We start from the raw sequence: 25,585 nt of genomic DNA, 5'->3' as shown, positions 1-25,585 counted from the left end.
GTGACGGTAGTTTTTTTTCTCCGGCGAATAAGAACTGACGGTGCTGTTATCGTTTTCTCTCAACCTAAGAAGTCGAGATATTGATTCAGCAGGTTAGTTAGTATTTGGTCCAGTTTTCATTAATTATTAATGGATTAAAAATTAAAAGGATATTTTTAATTTGAATAATACCGCAAAAATTCTCAGCCCTTTGATTTAATACTTATATATCCAATGGTGGTTGATCAAATTTCACTTGCTCACATGTTGAGCAGGTGAAAATTATTGTATTTCATTTATGTTGTTATTCATTTCATATAAATGAATAATGTCTTTTTTAACTAATTTGATAAGCAAGAGCTTAATATAATAACAACAACAACCACAACAAAGGCTTAGTCCCGAAATGATTCGGGGTCGGCTAACATGAACCATCATACAAAATCGTGAAATCAAATTGTGTCAGCGATATAAATTCTCTCCCTCCACTTCGTCCTATGCACTACAAAAGCTTAATGCGAAAAAAAAACACAGTGATTCAATATGTCTAAAGAAAAGATCAAAAACTTAGTGAATTGCTATTTATCGTCTCCAAATTACTAGTTATCGTCCCCCTATTGAACAATTTTGCCCTTTTCAATTTTTTTTTTTTAAAACTGTAAATGGTTTCTCTCTTCCGATCAAAACTGAAATTCTGAAAATAATTGATGAGTTACAACCCAAGAACCCCGAAAATGGATGAATGTGAGTCGGAGAAATTGGACGAGTTATATTTTTCATGAAAATATACGTTATTTCCCCTAAGTGGTCACGGAAACCGTCTGACCATTGACCAGCCATTTTCCGTGACCGACTAGCGATTCACGGTTTTTGAAAAAAAAAATAAAAAGGGTAAAATTATCTAGTAGAGAACGATAACTAGTAATTTGGAACAGTAATTTTCACCTGCTCAACAGGTGAGCAAGTGAAATTTGATCAACCACCCTTGGATATATAAGTATTAAATCAAAAGACTGAGAATTTTTGTGGTATTATTCAAATTAAAAATATCCTTTTAATTTTTAATCCATTAATAATTAATGAAAACTGGACCAAATACTAACTAACCTGTTGAATCAATATCTCGACTTCTTAGGTTGAGAGAAAACGATAACAGCACCGTCGGTTCTTGTTCGTCGGAGAAAAAAAAACTACCGTCACTTCCTGTTCGTCTGTCTTATTCGCAAATCTAGTCCACTCTTCCATCGCGGTGAAAGATTAAATTGGATTTATTTCTATTCTTCTCTTCTATCATCGTTAAACATATCCTTAAATTGAAACTGCTGACTTGATTTTTTTTTTCATTTTAATTATTTAGTCCATGGTGATTATTTTGATAGGATTATCCTAATTGTATACTTTAATTGTTTCTGTTTATCTTGTTGATAATTATACAATTTTCATTAATTTCTATTCAAGATCTGCTGCTGAAACATAATCCCACTGTTGAAGTAATTCGAAATGCACCAGTTTCAAGATCTGGGAAGCTCATTAATCCACTCAACTCAAAATCCATTGTTTCCGTGCAAAACTCATAATGAACTCATAATTTTTTTAATCAATCATACCAAAACTCGCGAACACGGATAGGAACTGGCTGTGGTTCTTTCTCTGGTGAACAAGAACCTGATGTGGTCTTTATTTCTTTTTTCCCTAAAAAATAAAAAATAGAAAAGAAGTCAGAGGCTACTTTCTTAATCCAATTACTGTAAATGAAACGGAATTGAGATTAAATATAGAGAACCCATTAAAAGAAGAACACAAGAGGAATCAAACCATCAGTTCCAATTAAAATCAAGCTAGCAGTTCCAATTTGAGGATATGTGTCACGTTGATGAAAGAGAAGAGAAGGAACAGACCCAATTTAATCTCATGTCAACGAAAGAGTGGACTGGACTTGCGAATAGGAACTGGCGGTAATTTTTTTTCTCCGGCGAAAAACAATTGAAGGTTAGTTAGTATTTGATCCAGTTTTCATTAATTATTAATGGATTAAAAATTAAAAGGATATTTTTAATTTGAATAATACCGCTAAAAATTCTCAGCCCTTTGATTTAATACTTATATATCCAAGGGTGGCGGATCAAATTTCACTTGCTCACCTATTGAACCGGTGAAAATTACTTTGGAAACGGTAAATAGCAATATCCAAAATTTAATATAAATAAATAATCATAGGGCCTTAAATTGCTTTAGTTTTTGGGTGTTTTTTTTTTTTTTTACCAATTAATTTCCAATTTTATCAAATAGCCACTAAATCGAAAGTTTGAGGTGAATCCCATATTGCACACTGTCGAAACGAGGTCGTTTACGGTTCCCACCACAATACCCATTCACTTCACTTGTAGAATGCAAGGAATGATTTTCCTATCTATCCTCTCCACTGAAGAAATATCATGCTGATTACTGCGTCTCCTTCTACTTCAAACTCTGCGTATTCCATGTTTGGGTCTCCTGTAAGACCAAGATAAAAAGAAGAAGACAAACAAATAAAGAGGCTCCGAATTCCACACGGAAATGGCTCCAACGCTGTACTTCAAGCCTTGCATTTCACCTTCTTCAAATAATTGGAGGTCCTACTTTCATCTCTCTTTCTATTTTCTATCGTTCAATTTCATCTATTAATCATTGTTCTGTTTCCAATTTCAGCCAGTCAAACATGGTTGTGAATCCTGTCAACTTGAATACTAAATTTAGTAGAAGATTAGAGGTAGTAGCCAGGGGTATGTTGTCTCCTAGGAAGTTTTTGCAGAGGCGGAAGAAGTTAGAGGTGTTTAAAGATGCGGCACATGAAGCTGACCAGAGGAAATGGAGGGGACTTATGAAGCAAATTGAGGAAACAGGTTCTGCTGTTTCTGTTCTTAAAACTAGGAGAAATGATACTCGTGCACTTCCTAAAGACTTGGTTTTGGGTACTTTGGTTAGATTTAAGCAGCTCAAGAAGTGGAATGTTGTGGCCGAGGTTTGTAATTCTGAGAAACTTAATGGCTTTGTTCTAATTCTGCTTTTTTTGTTCTTTTGTTATCATAACCACCATTACCAATGCCAAATCAAACCCTTCATTTGCAATTTTATATATGATTTGTTTTGGTAATTCAGTTATTCTTATATGAGAAAGGAAATAGTTGGATGTTCCAATGATTGGTCAATTTGGCCTTTGAACTTGTCCCGTAATCATAGGATCAAGTTGCTCTGAAATAAAGTTTAGGTTTCAATTCAGTCCAGGACTTGACATTTCCTTTGTCCGATTATGCTAAAAAATAAAGTGGCAGCATATACAATTTATCGTGGTTTTAGACCATAAATGCCCAGTTGAAGAACCAAATTGGTACCCATTGATTCAGTGAACCAAGTTCTGAATTCTTTGTTGTATGGGCTTGAAAAATATTTGGATGTTTTTCTTGCTTATTGTGTGCTTATTTGCTTCATTTACTAGATTTTAGAGTGGCTTCGGACTCAACATTGGTGGGACTTCAATGAAATGGATTCAATCATGCTTATAACTGCTCATGGAAAGCAAGGGAACTTCAATGCAGCTGAGAAGGTTTTAAGCTACATGAATAAGAGGGGCTATGCGCCGAATGTTGTATCCCACACTGCCCTTATGGAGGCATATGGAAGAGGAGCTCAATATAATAACGCGGAAGCTATTTTTAGGAGGATGCAATCTTCAGGCCCCAAGCCTTCTGCTGTAACGTATCAAATAATACTAAAAATATTTGTGGAGGTAATTTAGCTTTCTTGAAGCATATAATTGCACATGTATGTGTGTCATTTATGTACTTGCATATGCTTGTTTATGCTGTGCAGTTAAGATTGAATTAGGATATATTTCTGAAATAAGTTCTGTAAGATATCATATCATATGTAACAAGTTAATTATCAGGATTTTTTTTTTTTTTTTGCGAACTTGGCAACTGATTTACATATGTGATCCTACTAGTAGTTATTGGCTATTGCCTGCAGTTATCTATTGTATATATGTTTGTTTTCATCTTTGCTATGCATATTCATCGAGTAGTTATATCTTCATTGTACTTTGGCAATATTCCTGTTCATCGACCTTTATTCTGGACTTGTGTAGTAGCATCTTTTCGCTCTGTTTGCGGTGAAGAAAAACAAGATTCTAATTTGATCTTTGCCTGCATTCATGCATTTTTAATAGAAGAAACTATTACTGGTAACACAGACTTGGAATGTCATCTTTGTTTGTATTTGCACAAGCTTGGAAAAACAACCATTGCATTTATGTTTTCTTCTAAATTTTAATAGCACTGGTAAAAGAATTATGTGCAAAACAAGCATAAGGAAGGCATTGAACAAGAAAACGAAATAAAATAAAAAAATGCAAGCCTATTCTACTATATTTCTAATCTATACATCTATATTTTCTGCAATTTTGAACATATTCCTGAATGATCAAAACTTCTAAGCTGGTAGGATGGATGTTTATCTGGGAAACTTTGTACAGTATTACCATTTTGGCTATATATACTTTGAGGTGGATTAAAAAAAAATTGATGGATCCAATTGCAGTAGAATCTGACACAATTAGTGAATGGCATGCTCTGTAAATGTGTACATGTATCTGTGTATGAGGATTACATGCTTACAGCAATAGTATATAGCAGATAAAGTTCGTTTAAACTGAGCCCATATTAAAATAATAAATAGAAACATGGAGGTTATTAGATAGGAATGTCCATACTTCTTTTGAGTTGCATCTGATGGTTTCTCTATGGAAATAAACTGATTTGGATAACAACATTGTATGTATTCCTAGTGCTTGGAATGCAATTTTCTTTTTTCTACTTTATTCTCATTAGGGGTAGAGAATTGCCTATCTGATAAGTTTTATTAAAAGTCTACTATGAACATTGTCTTTCTCATTTTTCTATGAGGAATCATGCATTTTGCATTGCATGATGTCACCTGATGCATTTTGCAGCTTGATGATATTTTTGAGATTACTACAGGGAAACAAGTTTAAGGAGGCTGAAGAAGTTTTTGAGACTCTTTTGAATGAAGACCAACCACCTCTAAAACCCGACCAGAAAATGTTCCATATGATGATATACATGTATAGAAAAGCAGGGAATTATGAGAAAGCTCGTAAACTATTTGGAGTAATGCCTGAACGAGGGGTTCCACAATCTACTGTCACCTATAATAGTCTAATGTCATTTGAGACTAACTACAAGGAAGTTTCAAAGATCTATGACCAGGTACAATTCGAAATAGCTATCTTGTTATATTTGTTTTCTTCTCTCTGTGGTTGCAAATTGACTGATATCACTGCTGAAAATGTGCAAGGAAATTGTGTCTCAAATGCTTCATAGAACTCAATTGTTTGATTTCGTTTGTTCTATATTTAGTTTTTGGTTTTTCTTGTGTGAGATTTCAGGTCAAAAGAGTTTTTAATTTACATCTCTTATTGAGTTTAATCGGTATCATTCCTTGTATTAGTAAGTAATATATCAGATGTTTGCTTTTGTTGATTCTTTTCCAAAGTTCAGGTTTAGAATTTCTTATGCCTGTTTGAGTCCAATTATAAATGTGATTATATAATCATGTCATTGTGGCCAAAGAATTATAATATCTGATCATTATTTAACGCTATATCACAAATTGATATCCTTTTCGCAAGTAGATTGTGAGTAAATAATTTCTGATTATCATTTCAATTGACATTAAAATATATACATCTCATTCCATTAAGAGAACTATGTCTAATCACCGTTTAACACCTCAATATCTTTTGCATAACTTATTAAACTTTGCCATGTGACTATAGCCTGGGTCCTAGTCTCATAGTCTTATTTAGAGTAAGTAGATGAAATTGATCAAACATATTTAATACTTGTGTTACTTAGCTAATTTATATAATGTCTTAGCTGTAATAATATATTCTGAAATAAATCTTTTGCCAAGGTTCGATAAGTCTTTTCCTTTTGGAGCTTGTAGAAAGAACATTTAGTATTGGCTTAATAGGCACCCAGCCCCCTAAACGCGTTTGACTGTTGACCACACCAATGTCACGTGTCATTTTTTTTATTAAAATTTTTCATTCTGGCATAAGAATTCTGATCGAAATCCATCTCTGGTAGTTGCTCGCCGAGCACAATTGGGCTTGCTCGCCGAGCAGGGGTCTCAATGGAAAAATTTAATAAAAAATGACACGTGGCATTGGTGTGGTCAACAGTCAAACGCGTTTTCTACACGGGTCAATATTTTGACCGAACATAGGGGTGTAAGGGGCTGTATGTGATTTTTTGGAGAGTTGAGGGGGTTGAGAGGTTGTCCCCTAAGTTGAGGGGGCCAGGTAAAAAAAAAGTTACAAGTTTAGGGGGGGTGCCTATTAAGCCTTTAGTATTTGATAGTTCTAATGAGAAAATTTTCAATGAATACAGAGATTTTGCTAAGGGACATGAAATTGGCTAACCGAAGACAGTACATTGAGTTCATTAAATTTTTAGATTATGCTGCTCGTAATATTAGAGAACATAAAAATGCAATATGTTTATCCTAGCTAACCAGTGATGAGGGTTGTTATATAGTCAAAATTTATTGAAGATGTTCGGGTTAAATACACAAACTGTCATTGAAGTTAGGCAACCTTTTCAGTACAGTCGTAAAAGATCAAAAGAGTCGCAATTCTTTTAGTTTAGTGCTATTGAAGTCAAAAACTCTAGAATACATTTCATCCGATAAAAAGCCGATATGTTGGTTCATGTCATCTCTCACACCAGTCATGTCAAATTAATCAGAATTTCATGTTGTTTATAAGTCAGTCGTGTTAAATATGGGGTTAAAATACGGTCGCTCAACTTTATCTAATATTTCAATGTGGTCAGTAAACTTCAATTTGTATCAATAAAATATTTGAAATCTCAAATATAATATAGTAGGCTTTCGTTTAACCCTTGTATATCTCTGGTTTGACCGTATAATCAATGTATTATCAGGAAATCTCCAACAACCTCTATTAGTAATTGATGTTTACCTCCCTATAAAGGATGCACGATTGCATTTAAAGAACATTTGTATCTGCCTGACTGTCTCCCTCGATATTAAGGTTGCACCACTAGGTTAAAAGAGGAAGAAACAGAGGGAATAAAAATGGGTAATAAATAGATGGTCTTCAACAGTCATTATAAGTTCATGTAGCGAATGGAGATGTACTTCTGTGCAACTTGACTTGTACAAGTAATTGCTTGTGCATCAGTGCAACTATTTACTGAGGCATGTTGACAGAGTATTCCAATGCACTGTTTCATAAGATTTAAACTCTTTTATTCAGATTTCTTCTCTCTTTCTTTCACTAATGAAATCAGATTTTGATATACATAACATAACTTTAGATGCAAAGATCTGGTCTACGACCTGATGTTGTGAGCTATGCGTTACTTATCAATGTTTATGGAAAAGCTCGGAGGGAAGAAGAAGCTTTGGCTGTTTTTGAGGAGATGCTGGATGCTGGTGTCAGGTTTGTGCATTTTAAAATTCTTTTTCCTGTAAAGTTGTTCAGGGATCCCAATATCGAACTTGTGATATTTGTTATTGTTATACTATGAACCAATGTGAGGGCGAGCCTTGGCGCAATGGTAAACGTTGTTGTCGTGTGACTGAGCAGGTTCGAGTCTTAGGAGCGGCCTCTTGCCAAAAAATTGGCAGGGGAAGGCTTGCCCCCAGTACATCCTTGTGGTGGGATCCCTCCCCGGACCCTCGCTTAAGTGGGGACGCATAGTGCACCGGGCCGCCCTTTTTTATAGTATGAACCAATGTAAACGTAGTATGTTTGTCCACTTCCTATCCTCATTCTTGTATATATATATATATATATATATATGTGTGTATTTTCCTTCAATTTAATATATTCATGTAGTCTCTTACTCTACATGGTATCCCATGTATTCCTGTATATTACATGGTATCGTATCAAAGCCTAGTTGAGCTTCTTTGTTTCGGTTCAAGTTTTGGTTGTCTAAGTTCGAGCTTCTCAGATTGAATTTGTTTCTTTTCCTATCCTGTCTTTTGTGTCTGCCCTAGAGAGCAGTCACTTCTGGGTTTCCCACAATTAGCAATCATGTACGGGGTTTGCATAGAGAGCAGCCAGTTTTGGGTTTGTCTTAGAGATCAACCACTTTCGGGTCTGCCCAAGCGAGCAGCCACTCTTCTGGAGTTGTGTTTTTGTCTCACCACATCTCAGCCTCCGCTCACTTCTTCTGTTCTGTCTCTGTATTTCCAGTGATAATCTCCAGTTATTTCAACTAGTTGTGTTTCTGCTAAAGCTTTGTCGCGTTAACTATATCTGTGACAAGTTGGGCATGATTGTTACCCATGCTCCAACTTGAGGCGGAGTGCTATAGTATGTACAAATGTGAACATAGCTAGCTATCATAGAAAAGTTCCAGACAGCAACCAAAGGAGCAATTATAGGGATTTGTATATTTGTCCACTTCCTATCCTCATTCTTGTACATATGTGTATTCTCCTTCAATTTAATATATTCATGTAGTCTCTAACTCTACATTGTATCCCATGTATTCCTGTGTATTACATGGTCTATTACAGTTATTATTAAATGTTATGGAACTAATATGAAATTCCTAAGGTGCATATTTTTTCAATCTGAAGTATTGAGGGAAAATCAAATTAGATTAGCTTGACAAATATAAACTTTACTGGTTATAATAGCAAATCTTTGGTTATACCATTTATAGATATTGCAAGTTCAATTCAATTCCATATCATTACTTATGGGGTTTATCATACTATCATGCTGAATTTTATAGGCCAACCCACAAAGCATATAACATTTTGCTCGATGCCTTCGCAATCTCGGGAATGGTGGAACAAGCTCAAAAGGTGTTCAAGAGCATGAGAAGAGACAGGTAAGATATTTTCATCTGCATTAAAAGTTGGGGCTGCTCTTCTGAAAAACATGATTTGAACTTATATTTGTGGTAAGGAGAAGGTTTGTATACATGTAAGTAGTGAATTGTTTTGTAGACTGTGCCTTTGGTTTTGCCCAGATCAACAATAGGAAAATCCGTATTCCAGTTTCTGAGTTCTGTTCCGTCAAGTTTTGGACCTTCCAAACAATTTAACAAGATACATATTGCTCTTAGATAGTAGATGTGATTAACATGAATTGTACAGCTCCCTATATGAACATTGTATCCCTTTTTGTTCGGGCCTGATGGTAGGGTATCTCGCACTCTAGTGTTAATGCTGTGGCATCATCCTTAGATCCCATAATTTGGGGTCTCTAGGCCTTTGGCTACCCACAATGGCAGAGTGCCTATTTCAAATATCTTTATCTGGATGTGCAAGCTAGAAAATGGTTAAGAAATTGTGAACTGATAAGATTAACTATCAATGTAATCGAGAAATGCGAAAATTCCTAGGCAATAGCTTTGTTCGAGTTGAATTACACATGAACAATAATTTGGAGGAGCTTTCTTGGAGTTGATGTTATTTAATTTAAGGAAGTTTTCCGGACCTGACTAATATTAGAATCTTGCTGTAAACTTGAAATGATTAGATTATTCGCTTTACACAATCACACTGAAAGTCCTGGCTCCGTGCCATATTGCAGAATCCATTGTAGCAAACATTGCTTGAATTAGTTTGTGAGATTATACTCTCAAGTAATTTTCATTATTAGACTCGTGAAGCTATCTTATTCCGATGAGGATTTAGAGTTTACAATAGCGTATGATTACTGCACTGGAATTACTTGTGTTTGATTATTATATGTTTCAATGGGTCAGAAAGTCATGTGCTGTACATTTCATTCTTTGCAGATGCACTCCAGATCTTTGCTCTTACACAACAATGTTGTCAGCATATGTGAATGCGTCTGACATGATTGGTGCCGAGAAGTTCTTCAATAGACTGAAACAAGATGGATTCGAACCTAACGTTATTACGTACGGGACACTGATCAAAGGGTATGCTAAGTTAAATGATCTCGAAAAGATGATGGATAAATATGAACAAATGCAGCTAAGTGGCATCAAAGCAAATCAAACAATATTTACTACAATAATGGATGCACATGGAAAGAACAAAGATTTCGGAAGTGCTGTTATTTGGTACAAGGAAATGGAACGCTTCGGACTTCCTCCCGACAAGAAATCGAAGAACATACTTTTATCTTTGGCCAAAACACCAGACGAACAAGAAGAAGCTAATCAGCTTGTTGGAGATACAGATAATTATCACAGCGTAAATAGAATAAACGGGGCATCTACATTCGAAGATAATGATGACGACAATGATGATGATGAAAGTGATGAGGAGATTGATGAGGATGATGAGAACGAGTACCATGAAGCAGGTGATGCAGAAGATAGAAGAATTTCATTTAATAAAGATGAAGAGTTAATGACTGTTTTAAACAAGGACAATCAACAAACTAGGGAAGGATTACACTGTCTTGAAGTTATTCATTTGTAAGGTTGATCCTAAATTTTGGATGATAATTAGCAGCCAAAGTTACTACTAATGTCAATGATTTTTCCTATAATACAGCTCTTATAATTTAAATTTAGCAGTCAAGTCATGGTTAGAAAGACCATGAAATATGGTATATGCTTAAAAAATTAGTTTAGTGGAGCTAATTGTTACAAAATCTTGATGTCCAAGGCTCCCTTGGTTTAAGGTTAAAATCTTCATCTATTTTTTTCTCTCAATCCCTCTTTGCATCACTTGGTATCAAATTCAAATGTTTCCTAACACCAAACTTCTTTAGTCATGGTCTACCAAAAATTGCTCAAAAACAAATGGAAGCCATTGAGAAACGAATTTAAGATTTGAGCAAGAAACGAGAAATGAGTTTCAAAATGTGAGATAAGAGTTAAGAATCTCTATTAAAGAAATGAAAGTCAAATTTTAAGGAATGCTTCGACAAGCTTTAGGAAAAAAATCGAAAGGAAAACCAAAGAAGAAAATAATAAAATCGACACCACCCTCGTTAACACCACCAAAAAGAGAGGTTATTCTACCCTAGAGGTGCATTTCCAATCACCACCAAAGGGTCCAAATGAAACCTTAGAGGTCAAAGGCTCCATAAGGTGAAAAGAGTTCGACCTTTTCTTCACAATGAGTTTGCTAGTGATGATGAAATTGATTATGATGAAAAGGGTGGGTATAATGAAGTTAGAGGAGATAGGAATGAGTTTGGGAATATCAGCAGAAATCATTATAGAGGTGATGATTTTGGGAGAATTCCTCGTATACAAATATATGATAAGGATGGAGCATACAAACTCAAAATTATTTTATCCACATTTTAAAGGGATTTAGAAATTGAGGACTTCCTTGATTGGTTATTGGAGGTACAACGATTTTCTAATACGTTGATTTACTCACCATAGGAAAGTTAAGTCGGTTGTCTATCGTTTGAAAGGAAGAGATTCGGTTTGGTGGGATCAAATGTGTGAGGAACGAAGAAGATGGGGAATGGAACCGATTTGATCTTGTCCGTTGATATGGGATATGTTGAGAGAAATATATCTTAGAGGTGTGTGTAGGGAAGAAAAAGTGTGTGTAAGTACGTAAAGTTTTTTAGGCTGTCTGCTAGAGCCAATTGGTAGAGTTAAAGAGTCAAAGGAATCTCGTTATTTGGATGGTTGCAGTATAATATCCAAGAGCAATATTAGGACTCAAATAGTGATAAAAGTGCAAGATGCAAGAAACTTGGTTTTGACTTCTGAATCTCAATTGGACACTAAAGGTAGAGAGGACTATAGGAGAGTAGGATGAGAAAGCGCCATCATGGTTAGAGAGCAATTGAAGCCTATAGACATGAGTAAGAAAACACGAGTTCTAGTGGGAAAGCTCCACCCACTCTTAGAAACAACCCATATGCTAGATCGGCTCCATTCAAATATTTTTGGGCATCGATCTAATGAGTGCCCAAAGATAAGAAATGAAAACATCGTGGAAAGGTATAAATAACATGATGATGAGATTTTTTTATGACCCAACTAAAGATGATAAAGATAGTAAGATTTGGAATGATCATGTGGCACATGTTGTGAGGAGGTTTCTTGTGTCCAATTGGGTAGAGGAAGGATGAACGACCAATTATTCTACACAAGGTATCTAGTTCAAGGTGGAAAGTACAACATTATCATTGATAGTGGGAGCCGAGCGAACATCATTATCCAAGCCTACGTGAGAAAGTTTGGTATAGTGTCGATGGCTTTTGAGGTGTTATGATTATAGATGTTGTTGATTAGCTTGGTTATATGCTTCCTACACTGTGGTGAAGCTCTTAGCCAAGTGGTTGAGAGCATATCTGGGGAGATCATGGGTTTGAATCACATGGGACACATTATGCGCAGTTTAAAAAAAATATGCTTCCTACGCTTATACTTTGGTGTGTTGTAAAATATGTTAGCCGTTAGTCGAGTGGACAAGGCACTCGGGGATTAATCGGATTTGTATTTTTATATTTTTTATTTGTTAATCAAAAAACTATTATATAAATTCGATTAAAATATGTATCATACTATCTAAAAATAATAATATAAAATTATTTAGTATAGAAAAATATGTATATTTGTAACATATATCTTTAAAAATATACAAACATCAACATTTCAACAACAATATCGTTAAAACAACTCAAAGGTGAATTACAATAAAGCAAAAAACAAATTCACAATAAAAAAGTGTTTTTATTCATCGTCGTTTAAGCGACGCCCAGGCGGCTAAAGATCGTCTAGGGACCAAAAAAATGCTCAAAGGGACTAATTTGAGAAAATCGAGATGGATTCTCAATTTCGAGCGCCTAGTCTATCCAGGCAGTCCTGTTTTTAACAGTGAGTGTAGATGTGTTAGTTACTTTTAGCCCTAAAAGACTAATCAACCTAATGCGTTTCTAATTCCCTTCAATCCATTGCATTATGAGTTTAGATATGCTTTCGCTTTCGGTCTTGATAAAATTAACATAAGTTTATAATCTCGTGGTCTATGGATCTAATTCCAATAAGTAATTTCAACATAACTATAATATTATGGTATCAGAGTTTCTTGGACTAACTAGTTTAGTTGTCAAATCTAGCAACCTCATTTATTGATTAAATTCAACAGACGGTTAGATGGACCTGTGTTGTCTACTCTTCAACTCTAGAAGCATTCGCGTGAGGTGATGCGTGAGAGATTAGTATAAAAAATATTGTTGAAACTTACAATTGGTTATTTTAAAATAACTTGTTACATGAATTCATTATTGAAATATATTTGTTAAAAATAATGATTAAATAAGATGTTAAAAGGACTTAAAATGGTTGGCTATGGGTCATAATCAAATTAGAATAATTGTGTCCCAAAGTTAGAAAGAGGGAGACAAAAATTGTGGCTTCAGTTTTTGTTTAATTCTCATCCTCATGTAATTTTGTGGCTGAGCTGAGATTCCCACCTTTCAATTTTTATTTGCTTTACTAAGTCCTCAAACTTATTTGTTTCTTTCTTCTTTTTTGATGACAAATTCAAGGTCTATCTTTTTTATTTTGACCATTTCTACCTCCGGTGTGATCAATTAATCAATTACTAACTTATCTTAAAAACAAAAAAAGGCTTAATATATCAACCATCCCCGAACTTATCTCAAAAACTTAATTAGCCTTTTAAATTTATAAAGTATTTAAACTTGTTTAAAATAACTTATTGATCACGTGAATTTCTTTAAAGTGGCATATTGGTTTCCTAAACTTACTTACAGTGATATGTTAGTTTCAACTTGTTTAAAGTGATGTATATTTTAATTTGTCTAAAACTACAAAAAAAAAATTCAAAACTTAGAAAATAAAGGTCTAACTCGCGATTCTAAATCTTTAAAATAAGTTAGCTTTCTATTTTTTAGACTTTTAGGACGTTTTTATAGATTTAGAGACTTAATTATGATAATTTAAATTAGTTCGGAGTTTAATGAGACACTATATAAATTTAAGGACCAATCAAGCTCTGTGAATAATTTTAGGAAATTGATGTATTAAGCCAAACAAAAAATAATAATCAATTATGGTATAATTTCTTTGTATTTTTTCTATAGCCTAATAATTAGGATTAGTGAAAATGACATTTCTGATAATTGCCTCCAAAATGATTAGGTCTTAGTTGTTTCAAAATTAGGACCAATACTTTATGACAATCCCCAAAAACAACTATATTTTAATGGGGTAAATTACACTCTTAGCCTCTGAACTTTACTCTTACTTTCATTATAACATCTTAACTTCAAATTCGAACATTTAACTTTGTACATTACTAATATAATGGTCATTATTCCCGTTGACCAACTCAAAATGACCAATGACGATATCAAAATAGAAAAATCCAGGAATTAAAATGGTTAACAGCCACATTTCCATTGGTTCCACCATTTCCGAAGTTTTCTCTCTCTAAATATCTCATTTCTCTCTCATAACCAAACAACAAAAATTAAAGTTGTTTAGAATATCATTTTTATGAGTTACAATGGAAGGTTACATACTATTATAGTGATCATCTTACTCATCGGTGAAATGATCATATCAAATTCATTTAGTAATTAAGGTCCACGGAAACGTTGCTCATTAAATTGCAAAGTTCAAAGGTCATGACCACTTTAAAAATTCAGGAGCATAAGCAAAGTACAGAAGGAGCCACAGTGTAATTTACCTTATCTTAATGATATCCATAAGAAAATAACAAGTCCAGCTCAACAAAACCTTAAAATACCACCAAATAATAACAACTCTTATTTATGAAAACTGGACCGTTACATATATTACAATCTCAGTAACAATGTAAATGTATATAAAGTAGGAAACATATAGGAATAAAGTGCATAACATTATCTATAAGCTTTTTCGATTCTCAACTAAAATTCGTTTGTCACGTTGGAAAATGAACTTGGGTGGCCAAAACACCCGAGACTGAAGGCTAACCAGATCGTAAAATTACACATGGAAAAAACGTTCTGTTTTTCATCAATTAGGATTTAAATTTCACCTGATTGTAAATATTAAGCTTAAAATTGTATTGTTTTCCATGTGGAAACTAAATTTGTTCTCCCCTAATAACTATAGGATTAAATTTACACCTTATCCCAATAGCTTTTCTGCAAATAAATCCAAATTTACAAAGTCCTATGACATCAGGGACGGATCCGGGGGAGCTAGAGGGGCTTGAGCATCCACTCATAAACCACAAGAGATCACCACAAGCACCCAAGCACCCATTTCAGTGAAAATCCTGGATTCATTACTGTATAACATGAATTATGAATTAAAATTTTGTGATGTTGAAAAAAAAAAAAAAGTTAAGAGATGGTCTTATCTTTATTTTCTAGTTCTTGGGAGATGGAAGAAAGGCACATACATATCAAAAAGAGATTTGTCAAAGGGAAAGGCTATATGATGTGTGATAGCTAACTGCTTTTATTTCATTTTTCTGTTATTACACCTCACTTTCTTATCTACAAAAATACAGCTACACCACCACACATTACACGCCTGTACATATACATACATACATACATACATACATACATATGCATACATACGACTTACTCTTAAACCTTCACCCCTATCCTTTCTGCAACCTGCATCAACATCAACAAAAAAACAGAAGCAGCCATTCATGACTTTTGTGTATAGTTTTTCATGATACAACATGAAAGGGAAATCATTAATTACATAATCTAAATACATCAAAACCTTACCTCTTTAAAGGAATGGATATCACTTCCCCAAAGCCAAGCGTCACACCCTGCATCTCTGGCGCCCCAAATATCGTTCCTACGATCATCGCCTACATGAACAGCATCTTCAGGTTTTACTCCCAAAAGCTCACAAGCTTTTAGAAATATTGTTGGATTTGGCTTCTCTGCTTCAACCTGTTTAAAGAAAAGGAGAGCAGAAAAGCTGTGATTAGTAAATTTCCTAGCCGAAGCAGCATAAATTAGGCAGCAGAAACTGCATCTCCCACAAGTAAATAGCATTATGATTGATTTTATAATACAAGAAGAACAAGAGCATGATATGCTACACAATAAATATAACTGGTTGAAGCCATGGACTTATTAATGACCTTGATTTGAAATTTAAGTTTTAGTTGGTCCGAAAATGCATAAAGAAGTGATGAATGATACACAAGCTACCTATGTTGCATGGAAACGAAAACGGAAACTGAAACGAAACCTGAAACAGACATTGGAAACGTTATTTTTAAAAATATATAGCTAGGAAACGGTCATGGAAACGGAAACGCTAATTGAAAAGAGTTTCCATGCAACATAGCAAGCCACATTGACCTCTACACATCTCAAGTGGAACATATCTTACTTCAGCTGAAACTGCCACAGCATCAAACCAATGATCACAATTTAAAGCCTGAAGAAGAGGTCTAAGCCGAGTGTCAAAATTAGAAACAACAGCCGTCTTCACGCCTGCTTTTCTAAGAGCCTTAAATACTTTCTCAGCATTAGGATCACAGAGGTGCCAAGCCTGAGAATGAGATGCACAAAAATGTTACAACCTCCAAGAATAAAAATATGAATGATAACATCAATATGTCAACCTTACCTTTTCAGTGGTATAGTAGCTATACACTTCTTCAAAGTACTGAGAATCTGAGCAACCCGTAGAAGAACTGACTATAAATTGCCAGAAGGGTCTTCCATCATTTACGTATCTGCAACAATAATTACAAGGCAAAAAATGTTTTAATGAATACTTGACGAATACTGCTAGCTGATACTATAGATCGTCCCAAAAGATCAAATCGTCAATCGGCAACAATGAGAACTGAACTTAGAGTGGCAAGACAAACTAAATACACCGAAAAGTTAAAAGAGATCATTCTTTCGGGCATGTCATTTCCCATGTATGAAAACGGAAACAGAAACAGACACGGAAATGAACACCAGAAATGTTATTTCTAAACATAACCCTCCTAAAGTAGCCTTCAAACAGAAACGGGCACAGAGGCAAAAAGCAGAAATGCTATAGAAGGGGAAGTGTATGTGCAACATAGTTTCCCATTTATCACATTTGTTCTGTTTCCCAAATTAGATTCAATAGAAAGCAATTATTCTCTTTTGGGATTCTCTCTTAAGCTTGTGTGAATCGAAAGTAAACAAAACAATTAGCCTATTAAATGTTCTAACTTCAATCCAATACCATAACTTAGTCTGCATAAAGGCATCATTAAGCTTTCTTGCCTCTTTCTGCCCCAAAAACAAAGAATTTCCCAAACATTTATGACTATTTAAGTATTTCCATATAAAGTAAAGAAGAAAGTAACAAACCTGAGCCGAGATCTGCCCCAAGGCTGCTCATACGCCCGTCGGTACCTTTTCAGAATCTCATCTTCAGAGTACTGAACCCCATATTTCTCACCAATTTGTCTATATATCTACAAACAACAATATTTCATGTACAATTGCATATATACAGAACCAAAATCATTTCTCAAAAACAGAAATTACAGGCGTACGACGAGTAATTATAACTAAAAATATCAATAAAAGAGTACCTGAGCCATAGGTTGAGAAGGAATAAGAAGAGTACCAACAGCATCAACAAGCAAAGCCTTATGAGTGATATCACCGTACAAAGACCTCCTGTAATCAACATAATCCTTGGCTCCTAATATTTCCAAACCGACAACATCTGGTTCCGCCGCCGCAGCGATAGATGAATACCGCGCTAATAAACCGGGGCATGATGCTGAGCTTGAAGAATTCCAGGTTTTTTTGGTACTTTTAGCAAAAATGGAAAAGACTCCTGTCAATTTCGTTCTTGCTGCTGCCATTCTCGCCTTTTTTGCCTACATTTATTGTCTCCTCTCTGCCTGTGTTTGGGATTCTGAGACTTCTTTCTTCCTCTTAAAACGGCAAAATCACCATCGCTAGGGGAATGATGGTGGAAAAGAACAAGTGTACACACATATGTTGTGTGTGGTTATTATATTATAAGAATAAGAATAAAGTTTGAAGTTTGATCAATTTAGTACAAAGTTAAGTTTAGGTATGAATTTGAACTTTTACCTTGTACTTGAGAAATTATACAAGGATGCGACGACTATTCTAACTTAAATAGAGGACCTTGTACAAATTGACATGTATTTTAAATATTATACACATTACCAATTTCTTAAAAAAAAAAAAAAATAAAGGTCAAAAAGCTCCATAAAGATGGTCATCATGATTAATTTAGTCCAAAACCCTATTTGGTAAAAAAAATATATTAGAATTAAATTAAAGGTTTGAGCTATTTTACAAACATTTAAGAATAGTATTTGATAAAAAAAGTTTGAAATGTTGGTTTTATAACTTTTTCAATTAGCTTAGACATGAATTAAGTTTGAAGTTGATCAATTTAGTACAAAATAAGTTTAGGCATGAACTTCTAACTAACTTGTACTTGAGAAATTATGCAAGGATACAAGTATTCTAACTTCCTTTTTTTTCAAAAGACAGTTTTATGACTTAAATCGTACAAATTGACATGTATTTTAAATATTGGGTAAATTACATCCATGGTCATTAAACTTTATCCATTTTAATATTGTGGCGACTGATTTCAATTCTTAACGGTGTGACAATTAAACTTTACATTTTGTAACACCGGTGGCTACTCAACTTTAACTAACTTCTTAAAATGACCGTTAACGACCTCAAAATGAAAATATTTAAGAATTAAAGTTGTCCGGAATGATATCAAAACAAAAAAAATTCAAAGTTCCTTAGAATATCATTAGCTCTTCGAATTTTTTATTTTGAGACCGTCAATAGAAACGTTGAGTGGCCATTGGTATTAAAAAGGATAAAGTTCAGTAATTATACCGTTAAGAATTGAAATTCAGTGATCACAATATTAAAATGAGTAAAGTTCAATGGTCATGATGTAACACCTTTAAATATTATACATATTACCGATTAAAAAAAATAAGGGTCAAAAAGTTCATAAAGTTAATAGTTATAATTAATTTAGTACATATCAAAAATTAGGTATTAATTCAGTTTTTAAGTTACGAATTTTGAACAATTGACTTGGATTTAATCAGTTTTAATACTAAATATATATATTTAATCAGTTTTAATACTAAATATATATATATATATATATATATATATATATATAATTTGAGTCAATTTATCAAAATTTGCCTAATTTAAAGCTGATTTAATTTGATATTTAAATTTCAATTTTTACTAAATTGATTCTTATTGCTAAATTTGAGGACCAATTTGACCCTTAACTCTTTAAAAAATTATTTATTTATAATATAAAAAAAAGTTTATTTAGTTCCTTCATGTCTACTATAACTAGTTTTTTCGGTTTTCTCTTATCACGGGGCCCGTCCGAAGGCCTAGCCAATGCCTCGTGTGGCATCGAGGTTTCTCCGAGTCTCGGCCAACCAACACTATCTGAAAGGGTCTATCCTCTTTTAACCGTAGGCATCCCGTCAACTCATATATCTGTAATCCGTTCCGGAGGGGTTTATCGTGGTTAAACTTTGATATATGGATAACTCGCATTATGGGTCCACCCAAAGTGTTCGCCGGGATTCTACCCGAATGGAGACATCTGCCTCCCTTCCTGAAGGCCGTATGCCCGACTCTTCTAGTCCCTAGTGGACTAGGGTGGATCACTTAAACCAGTCCCGACAACTGGTCCAGGTGTTGGCGAAGATCCAACGCCTGAGACCCTGTCCCCCTATAGTGTGTCTTATACCAACTCGGGTCACACTGTCGGTGGACACACACATGGTCCACACACCACTATTTATTCAAAGGTATGTCTAAAGGTTCCCATTTGTCCTCATATTTTATAGAGATCCCTTATAGAATATGTTGGGCCTATAGCCTTTGGATCATGCGGGGAAAGTTGCCCCATTTGGGAGAATTAGCGTGGACATGGTCCATGGGCCCGTTCTTCCCGCCGCTGACGTAATTCCTCGTCGAGGGCTTGGTCTTCTACAATTCCACCGCAAACCTTCCCCGATGCCTTTGCTACGCCAATGCCAACGCCTTGGCCCAAGCCACGGGCTGAGATTTGCCTACGGCCAAATCTCCGCACGTGACATTCTCCCCCACTTGGATTATCAACGTCCTCGTTGATGGATTCGAAAGGAGAACTTCACTTCACCCAGAACAACAACCAAGGTTCTGCATAACTCGACCCCGGCTTCATTTTCCACACTAAACTCCGCTTGCTTCGAGTTCTCCAACCTATACCCTTGAAAACTTGACTCAATTCCAACCACCATTCCGCGACTTGCATGTTATAATATTTTGTTAACAAAATTTTATGTTTAAAGTTGTTTTTTTTTATTATCAGATATTTAATGTGATAAAAGTTAAAAAATCAGTAATTTAAAATATCTAAATAAAAATTTAAATGCTCAAAAATGAAAAATCATGTCTCACTAATACTTTTTGGTCTTTTTTTTTTAATAAAACAATATATGATTTTCTGTAAAAAGAAAAAAAAGAATTGGGTTCTTTGAGATATTTGCCGTGGCTGCTTTAGCAAAGTTACTTTGTCTGTCCTCTTGGAATAACTATTTGATGTCATTATTATTCTTATGAAGTTGGGTGACAACGTGCTGAATATTTGTTTATTTTATTTTATTTTTGAAAGTAAAATATATTAAACATCATATTTAATTTTGGTTGAAAATAATATTTATTATGCTTATCTCTTATGGATTCTATAAGTGCAATGCAAATTTAAATATCATAAGAATACAGTTGTGTCTAGAAGCTGTTTTATAACTAAAAATATTAAACATCGGTTATCTTTTGGCACAAATTTCCTCAATTTTATCCTTTCATAGCTATCCATTTCCGACGACACTATACATAATGTATATACATAATGTTCTTTTTTTTGGTATATATCTCTAAAAGTAATATTTTCTTGTAAAATAAAAGAGATGTCGGTTTGATTGAACATTCTGAAACAAAGTCAGTGTCATTTTTAAAAACAAACAATAAAGATTAATATTTTGAACATACTTTCGAAATTGTCTTCTACAGTTTCTATTAGGGGGTGTTTGGTTTAAATTTCGGAATCGGAAACGGAATCTGGCGGAATCAGAATCAGAATTACTATTTATTTATTATGTTTGGTTCAATCTGGAATCGGAATGAGATTCTCTTTGAAGCTGTTTGGTTCTTTAATGATCGGAATCGGAATGGATATAATATTTATTAAAAATAAATTTTGTAAATAATTATTATTATAACATCAATTAAAAATAAATATAAAAAATATTAAATCATCTATTAATGTAAAAAATTTAATATATTAAAATAAAATTAATGGTTTTTTCACTGATTATTCTTTTTAGTATTATTATAAATAAAAATGGTATTATAAATTCAAAGGAAAATAAACATTGGTATATAATATTGATATAGTAATATATAAATATAATAATCATCATTTACTTACCAGGAAAAAAAACCATTTGAAAAAAAAAAAAAAACATAACTTTGAAAAATAACCATTCCAAAACGTGGGTGGGTCTTTCACGAAAAAAAAAAAAAAACAAAGTCGTGGGTATGTAACTTTTTTTTTAATTTATAATAAGTCAATCAGAAATGGGAATGGAAATTTGATTAACATGGAGAGCGGAGGGAATCAATTTTTCCCATAGTTGGAGAATGGAATTATCATTCCCAAATTATATTTGATTAACCAAACAATAACAAAGGGAATAATTAACTCTCATTCCCATTCCATAACTTAAATTTAGAAAGTGTTTGGTTAGATCAAAAAGCATTATGGAATGGGAATGCAATTAAATTATTTCCATTTAAAGTGTTTGATTAACCAAATTTAATTAGGGAACTGGAATGTGATTCCTTTAAACTAGGAATAACTCATTCCCTCTCTAATAACTGTTAATCAAAAATTGATTCCCTTTGGAATCAAGTAAAAAACAGTTATTTTTTTTCCTTCCTCAGACTTCCACGATGTATTTTGTGCTGAGTTTGTTTTAATTTTTTGTTTTTTTAAATTAATTTCGTTTTACATGTTTGTTAGGTTTTTTATATATTATTTTATTTCTATTTCCTATTTGATCATATTCATATGGATGAAAATTTATATTAATATATTGTGAAGGATACTTTTATTATTAATATACTTTTTAATATTTTGTATATTATTTGTTAATTATCGATAATTTATTTTTTATTTATATGTCAAATATATTAATATCTAATTAATTTTAATTTTGTCGCGTTTTGATTCCGATTCCAAAATTTGAACCAAACACTCGTAAAAATGATTGAATTCCGATTCCGGATTAAACCAAACAAAAGAAATAAATAGGCATTCCGATTCCAATTCCGTTTCCGAAGTTTAAACCAAACGCCCTTAGTGAACCAAACACCCCCTTAGAGTATTAGGTAGCGGTGGAGTCAGAAATTTATATTTGGAAGGCTAATTTTAGTCTTGCGGTTACTATTAAAGTTAGCTTCCGAAGTTCAACCTGTTAGGGTTGTAAATTTTTTTCCTCGAATACCCTAAAACTTTATCATTTTTGTGTGTTAAATGCTAAAAAAATTAAAATTGATCAGCTTAAAAGAAATAGATATTTTTAATATTTTATAAATCTAACGTTAATTTCTTATAAATTTATTTATTTTTAATTATGAATTTTTAAAATTTTCATAAAATAAAATTTAATTTAAAAATTAAGTTTTTTTATTCTCAAAAGTAAAACAAAAAAAATTAGAAAAAAAAAATTAGTTTAAAAAGTTAAAAGAACATAGAAAATTCAATAAATAAGAATATCATAGGATTTGAACGCATGATCTTTTATATTAAAAAATGTAGCCTAACCAACTCAACTATCTTAAAGTATTGTAATAATGCTACAAGTACATCAATATAGCCTAACCAACTCAACTATCTTAAAGTATTGTAATAATGCTACAAGTACATCAATATGAGCGAAAATTAGAGGGGCTACAATCTACCGAAACACCACTATTCAAGGATGGAGCCGACGACCGACCCCCCAAGCTCTAGGCTGGCTCCGCCCTTGGTACTAGGGTTTTAGTAGGGGTGTCAATATGGGTCATGACCCGCTAACACAACCCGTGTAACCCGTAACTTAAACGAATTCGGGTTGAGTCTTAATGGGTTTGAGTGATAAACGGGTCAAATGGGCCGACTCACTTAACTCGTTTATGAAACAGGTCGAGTTGCGGGTTGACTTGCGAATTAATTACAACCCGTGTAATTTTAAGCGTCTTGGTGGGTCGTGTTGACCCAACCCGAGAACCCATTTAATCCGACCCATATAACTCATTTAACCAGTATATGCTTGTAAATATTATATATTATTATGGACAAGATACAATCTGACTTTATTTTACGATTTTTTTACTTGTGTTTGAGTTTATTTTGATATTTGTTGAATATTATATATTTTAATCAACATTTTATGTTTATTTATTGGATTTTTTTTATAATGGGTTGATGAGTCATACAACCCATTTAACAGATTTTGATATTTAACAGGTTAATGGGTCAAACGGGTTATGTTAATTTTTTAGTCATATTTTATTTGTTTACGTAAACGAGTTATCTAGGTCAACCCGTTTAATAAACGGGTCGTGTCATGTCAACCCGTTTATTAAACGGGTCGTGTTAGGGTTGACCTAAATGGGTCACCTGAGTAGATCGACACGATCCGTTTACGACCCGCGAACCCATATTGACACTCCTAGGTTTTAGGATGTCGTCTCCTTATTGGAAAATTATTATCCCAATAGGAGGTAACATGTGCTACATTTCTTTGGTTGAGTTCACATTGAATTTCTCTAAATACAAGTCTGATGACCTTCGTTTGTAATAAATTGTTTGTATCCTAGACATGCGATGAAGGAATATGCGTACGATCATGCATTGACTATTGTTTGTATCCTAAAAATAGACCACTTTATGAATCTTTTTATCTGGATGGGAATCAAGAAAATTCGAAGTTAGAAATATTGATAGAAAAAAAAATAAAGATCTGTTGTGGGTTGAAAAACCTCTTGTAATGTTCGTTCATCGGCCTCTATCTGAATCTCAGTTTGTGGGCTTGAGGCATTCGAGTAGACTTGTAGCGACTCTTATCCAGATTCTTGATATATTGTCACATGACGTTCGAGTAACCTCTCGCTAGCCTTTACCTAGATCATTGTTAGCCGTTTTCTTAAACATTTGGCTCAACGTCTCTCGTAAGCCTCGAGGATAATATCCGGATGCTATTAGAAGTCCATTCTTAAAAGGGTAAAAGTGTCTTTTACTGGTATGGTGACTTTTCGATTCTCATACTTCAACTACTTAAGCTATTGATATGGATTTGAAACGATGTTGATAGTTTTTATCTTAAACTAACAAAAAAATAATTTTTCTCTGGCTAAACTATAAGGAAATAATCCCTATAAGGTTAAACGATTAAAGCTTTCTATATATACTAAAACTCGAACTCGAGATCTCTAAGTTAAACGATTTAAGACACTTAACTACTCAAACCAACCTTAATTGGTCAATTTTCTCTTTTCTTGTTAAATAAACAAACTTGTTGAAATTATCATCCATAAAATATACATTTTAATCTTGCATATTGATATCATGCTAAATGATATCACATGCACGATGTTAGCATCATACTCAGTATGGTCCAAGTCCAAGTAATAAAGGTCCAAACACGTCTATGACAATCCATGGCCGACTTCGACAGCTCGAACACGTCTATAGCGACCCAACGCGGATAACATCGCTCTAACTTCCAGATATAAAGGAATCTTCTGGAATCCTATGAGACAAAAAATTTCTCCTAGGATTCGCACTTTTTAAGGGATTAGGAATTCTAGCTCCATAAGTATTTCTAATGAGGTGATAGCATTAACCTAATCAAACACTATAAATCGACAAATATAAACATAAAATTCAGTACGTTAACTACTATCTCACAACTAGTTCATACTCTTTCATTCGGTTCTAATCACAAACTGAATTAGACATCAGAGTGGGCTTATCAGATTTCAGCTCCATCTGACCAGTATACTGTTTTATAGGAACAATAAGACGTCAGATTATCATCACAGTTTTAACACATAAACCGGATCAAGTAACAACTTATCGCATATGCATTAGTAATCTCCTTGAATTAAATACGTACGAAGATGAATAATGTTCTAATTAATCACAAGTTTTAAATTTCAGTAATTTGATTTTTGAGTAACAAATTTATTAAGTGTATTTTTTTATTCTATCTTATTATGTGAGATAATACACGAGTGCATGATAAATGAAAATTATATTAAACTTAAAAAATTGTTGAAAATTTTAAATAATATAATAGTATAGTTATGATAAGAGGACAAAGGTTGTTAATGACCACGTCATCAAATTCTCGGTTGCACATGTTTTTGTTTTATTTTATGAAAATCGTTGCCCATGTTACAATGGGACAATTACTTTACATTTCTAACATATTTCAAAAAAATTTATAAAAATGGACAATTTCTAAATTTGCTCTTATCTTATTT

General features: G+C 33.5%; 2 protein-coding genes across 3 annotated transcripts; one reads left to right on the top strand and one right to left on the bottom strand.

Moving 5' to 3' along the window:
- Positions 1-2,362: 2,362 nt before the first annotated feature.
- Positions 2,363-10,552, top strand: LOC136209314 (pentatricopeptide repeat-containing protein At3g59040). The gene is made up of 7 exons (XM_066000752.1): positions 2,363-2,591; positions 2,668-2,980; positions 3,455-3,745; positions 4,995-5,243; positions 7,380-7,504; positions 8,814-8,912; positions 9,828-10,552. Exons 1-7 carry the CDS (start codon positions 2,536-2,538, stop codon positions 10,480-10,482), a joined length of 1,788 nt encoding a protein of 595 aa, XP_065856824.1. The 5' UTR covers positions 2,363-2,535; the 3' UTR covers positions 10,483-10,552.
- A 4,780-nt stretch (positions 10,553-15,332) lies between these two features.
- Positions 15,333-18,019, bottom strand: LOC136209736 (uncharacterized). Of its 2 annotated transcripts, XM_066001311.1 has the most exons (6): positions 17,554-18,002; positions 17,327-17,433; positions 16,602-16,710; positions 16,362-16,523; positions 15,740-15,913; positions 15,333-15,619 (listed from the first exon to the last, which is right to left on the bottom strand). In XM_066001311.1, exons 1-6 carry the CDS (start codon positions 17,830-17,832, stop codon positions 15,590-15,592), a joined length of 861 nt encoding a protein of 286 aa, XP_065857383.1. In that variant the 5' UTR covers positions 17,833-18,002; the 3' UTR covers positions 15,333-15,589. The 2 variants fall into 2 exon arrangements, with proteins under 2 accessions (XP_065857383.1, XP_065857384.1); XM_066001312.1 differs by lacking the exons at positions 15,333-15,619; positions 15,740-15,913 and adding an exon at positions 15,963-16,217 and having other exon boundaries at positions 16,331-16,523; positions 17,554-18,019.
- Positions 18,020-25,585: the final 7,566 nt, after the last annotated feature.

Source organism: Euphorbia lathyris, chromosome 10, assembly GCF_963576675.1.
Source record: "Euphorbia lathyris chromosome 10, ddEupLath1.1, whole genome shotgun sequence".
Classification (NCBI taxonomy): Eukaryota; Viridiplantae; Streptophyta; class Magnoliopsida; order Malpighiales; family Euphorbiaceae; genus Euphorbia; species Euphorbia lathyris.
This window is presented reverse-complemented; position numbering and strand designations above follow the sequence as displayed.

Coding starts and splice junctions, on each gene's coding strand:
- LOC136209736 (XM_066001311.1), bottom strand. CDS start 17,832: ATGGCAGCAGCAAGAACGAAATTGACAGGAGTCTTTTCCATTTTTGCT. Junction 16,524..16,601: donor GCTACTATACCACTGAAAAG/GTAAGGTTGACA, acceptor TCTCATTCTCAG/GCTTGGCACCTCTGTGATCC. Junction 15,914..16,361: donor CTGTGGCAGTTTCAGCTGAA/GTAAGATATGTT, acceptor TTCTTTAAACAG/GTTGAAGCAGAGAAGCCAAA.
- LOC136209314 (XM_066000752.1), top strand. CDS start 2,536: ATGGCTCCAACGCTGTACTTCAAGCCTTGCATTTCACCTTCTTCAAAT. Junction 2,592..2,667: donor CCTTCTTCAAATAATTGGAG/GTCCTACTTTCA, acceptor TTCCAATTTCAG/CCAGTCAAACATGGTTGTGA. Junction 8,913..9,827: donor AAGAGCATGAGAAGAGACAG/GTAAGATATTTT, acceptor CATTCTTTGCAG/ATGCACTCCAGATCTTTGCT.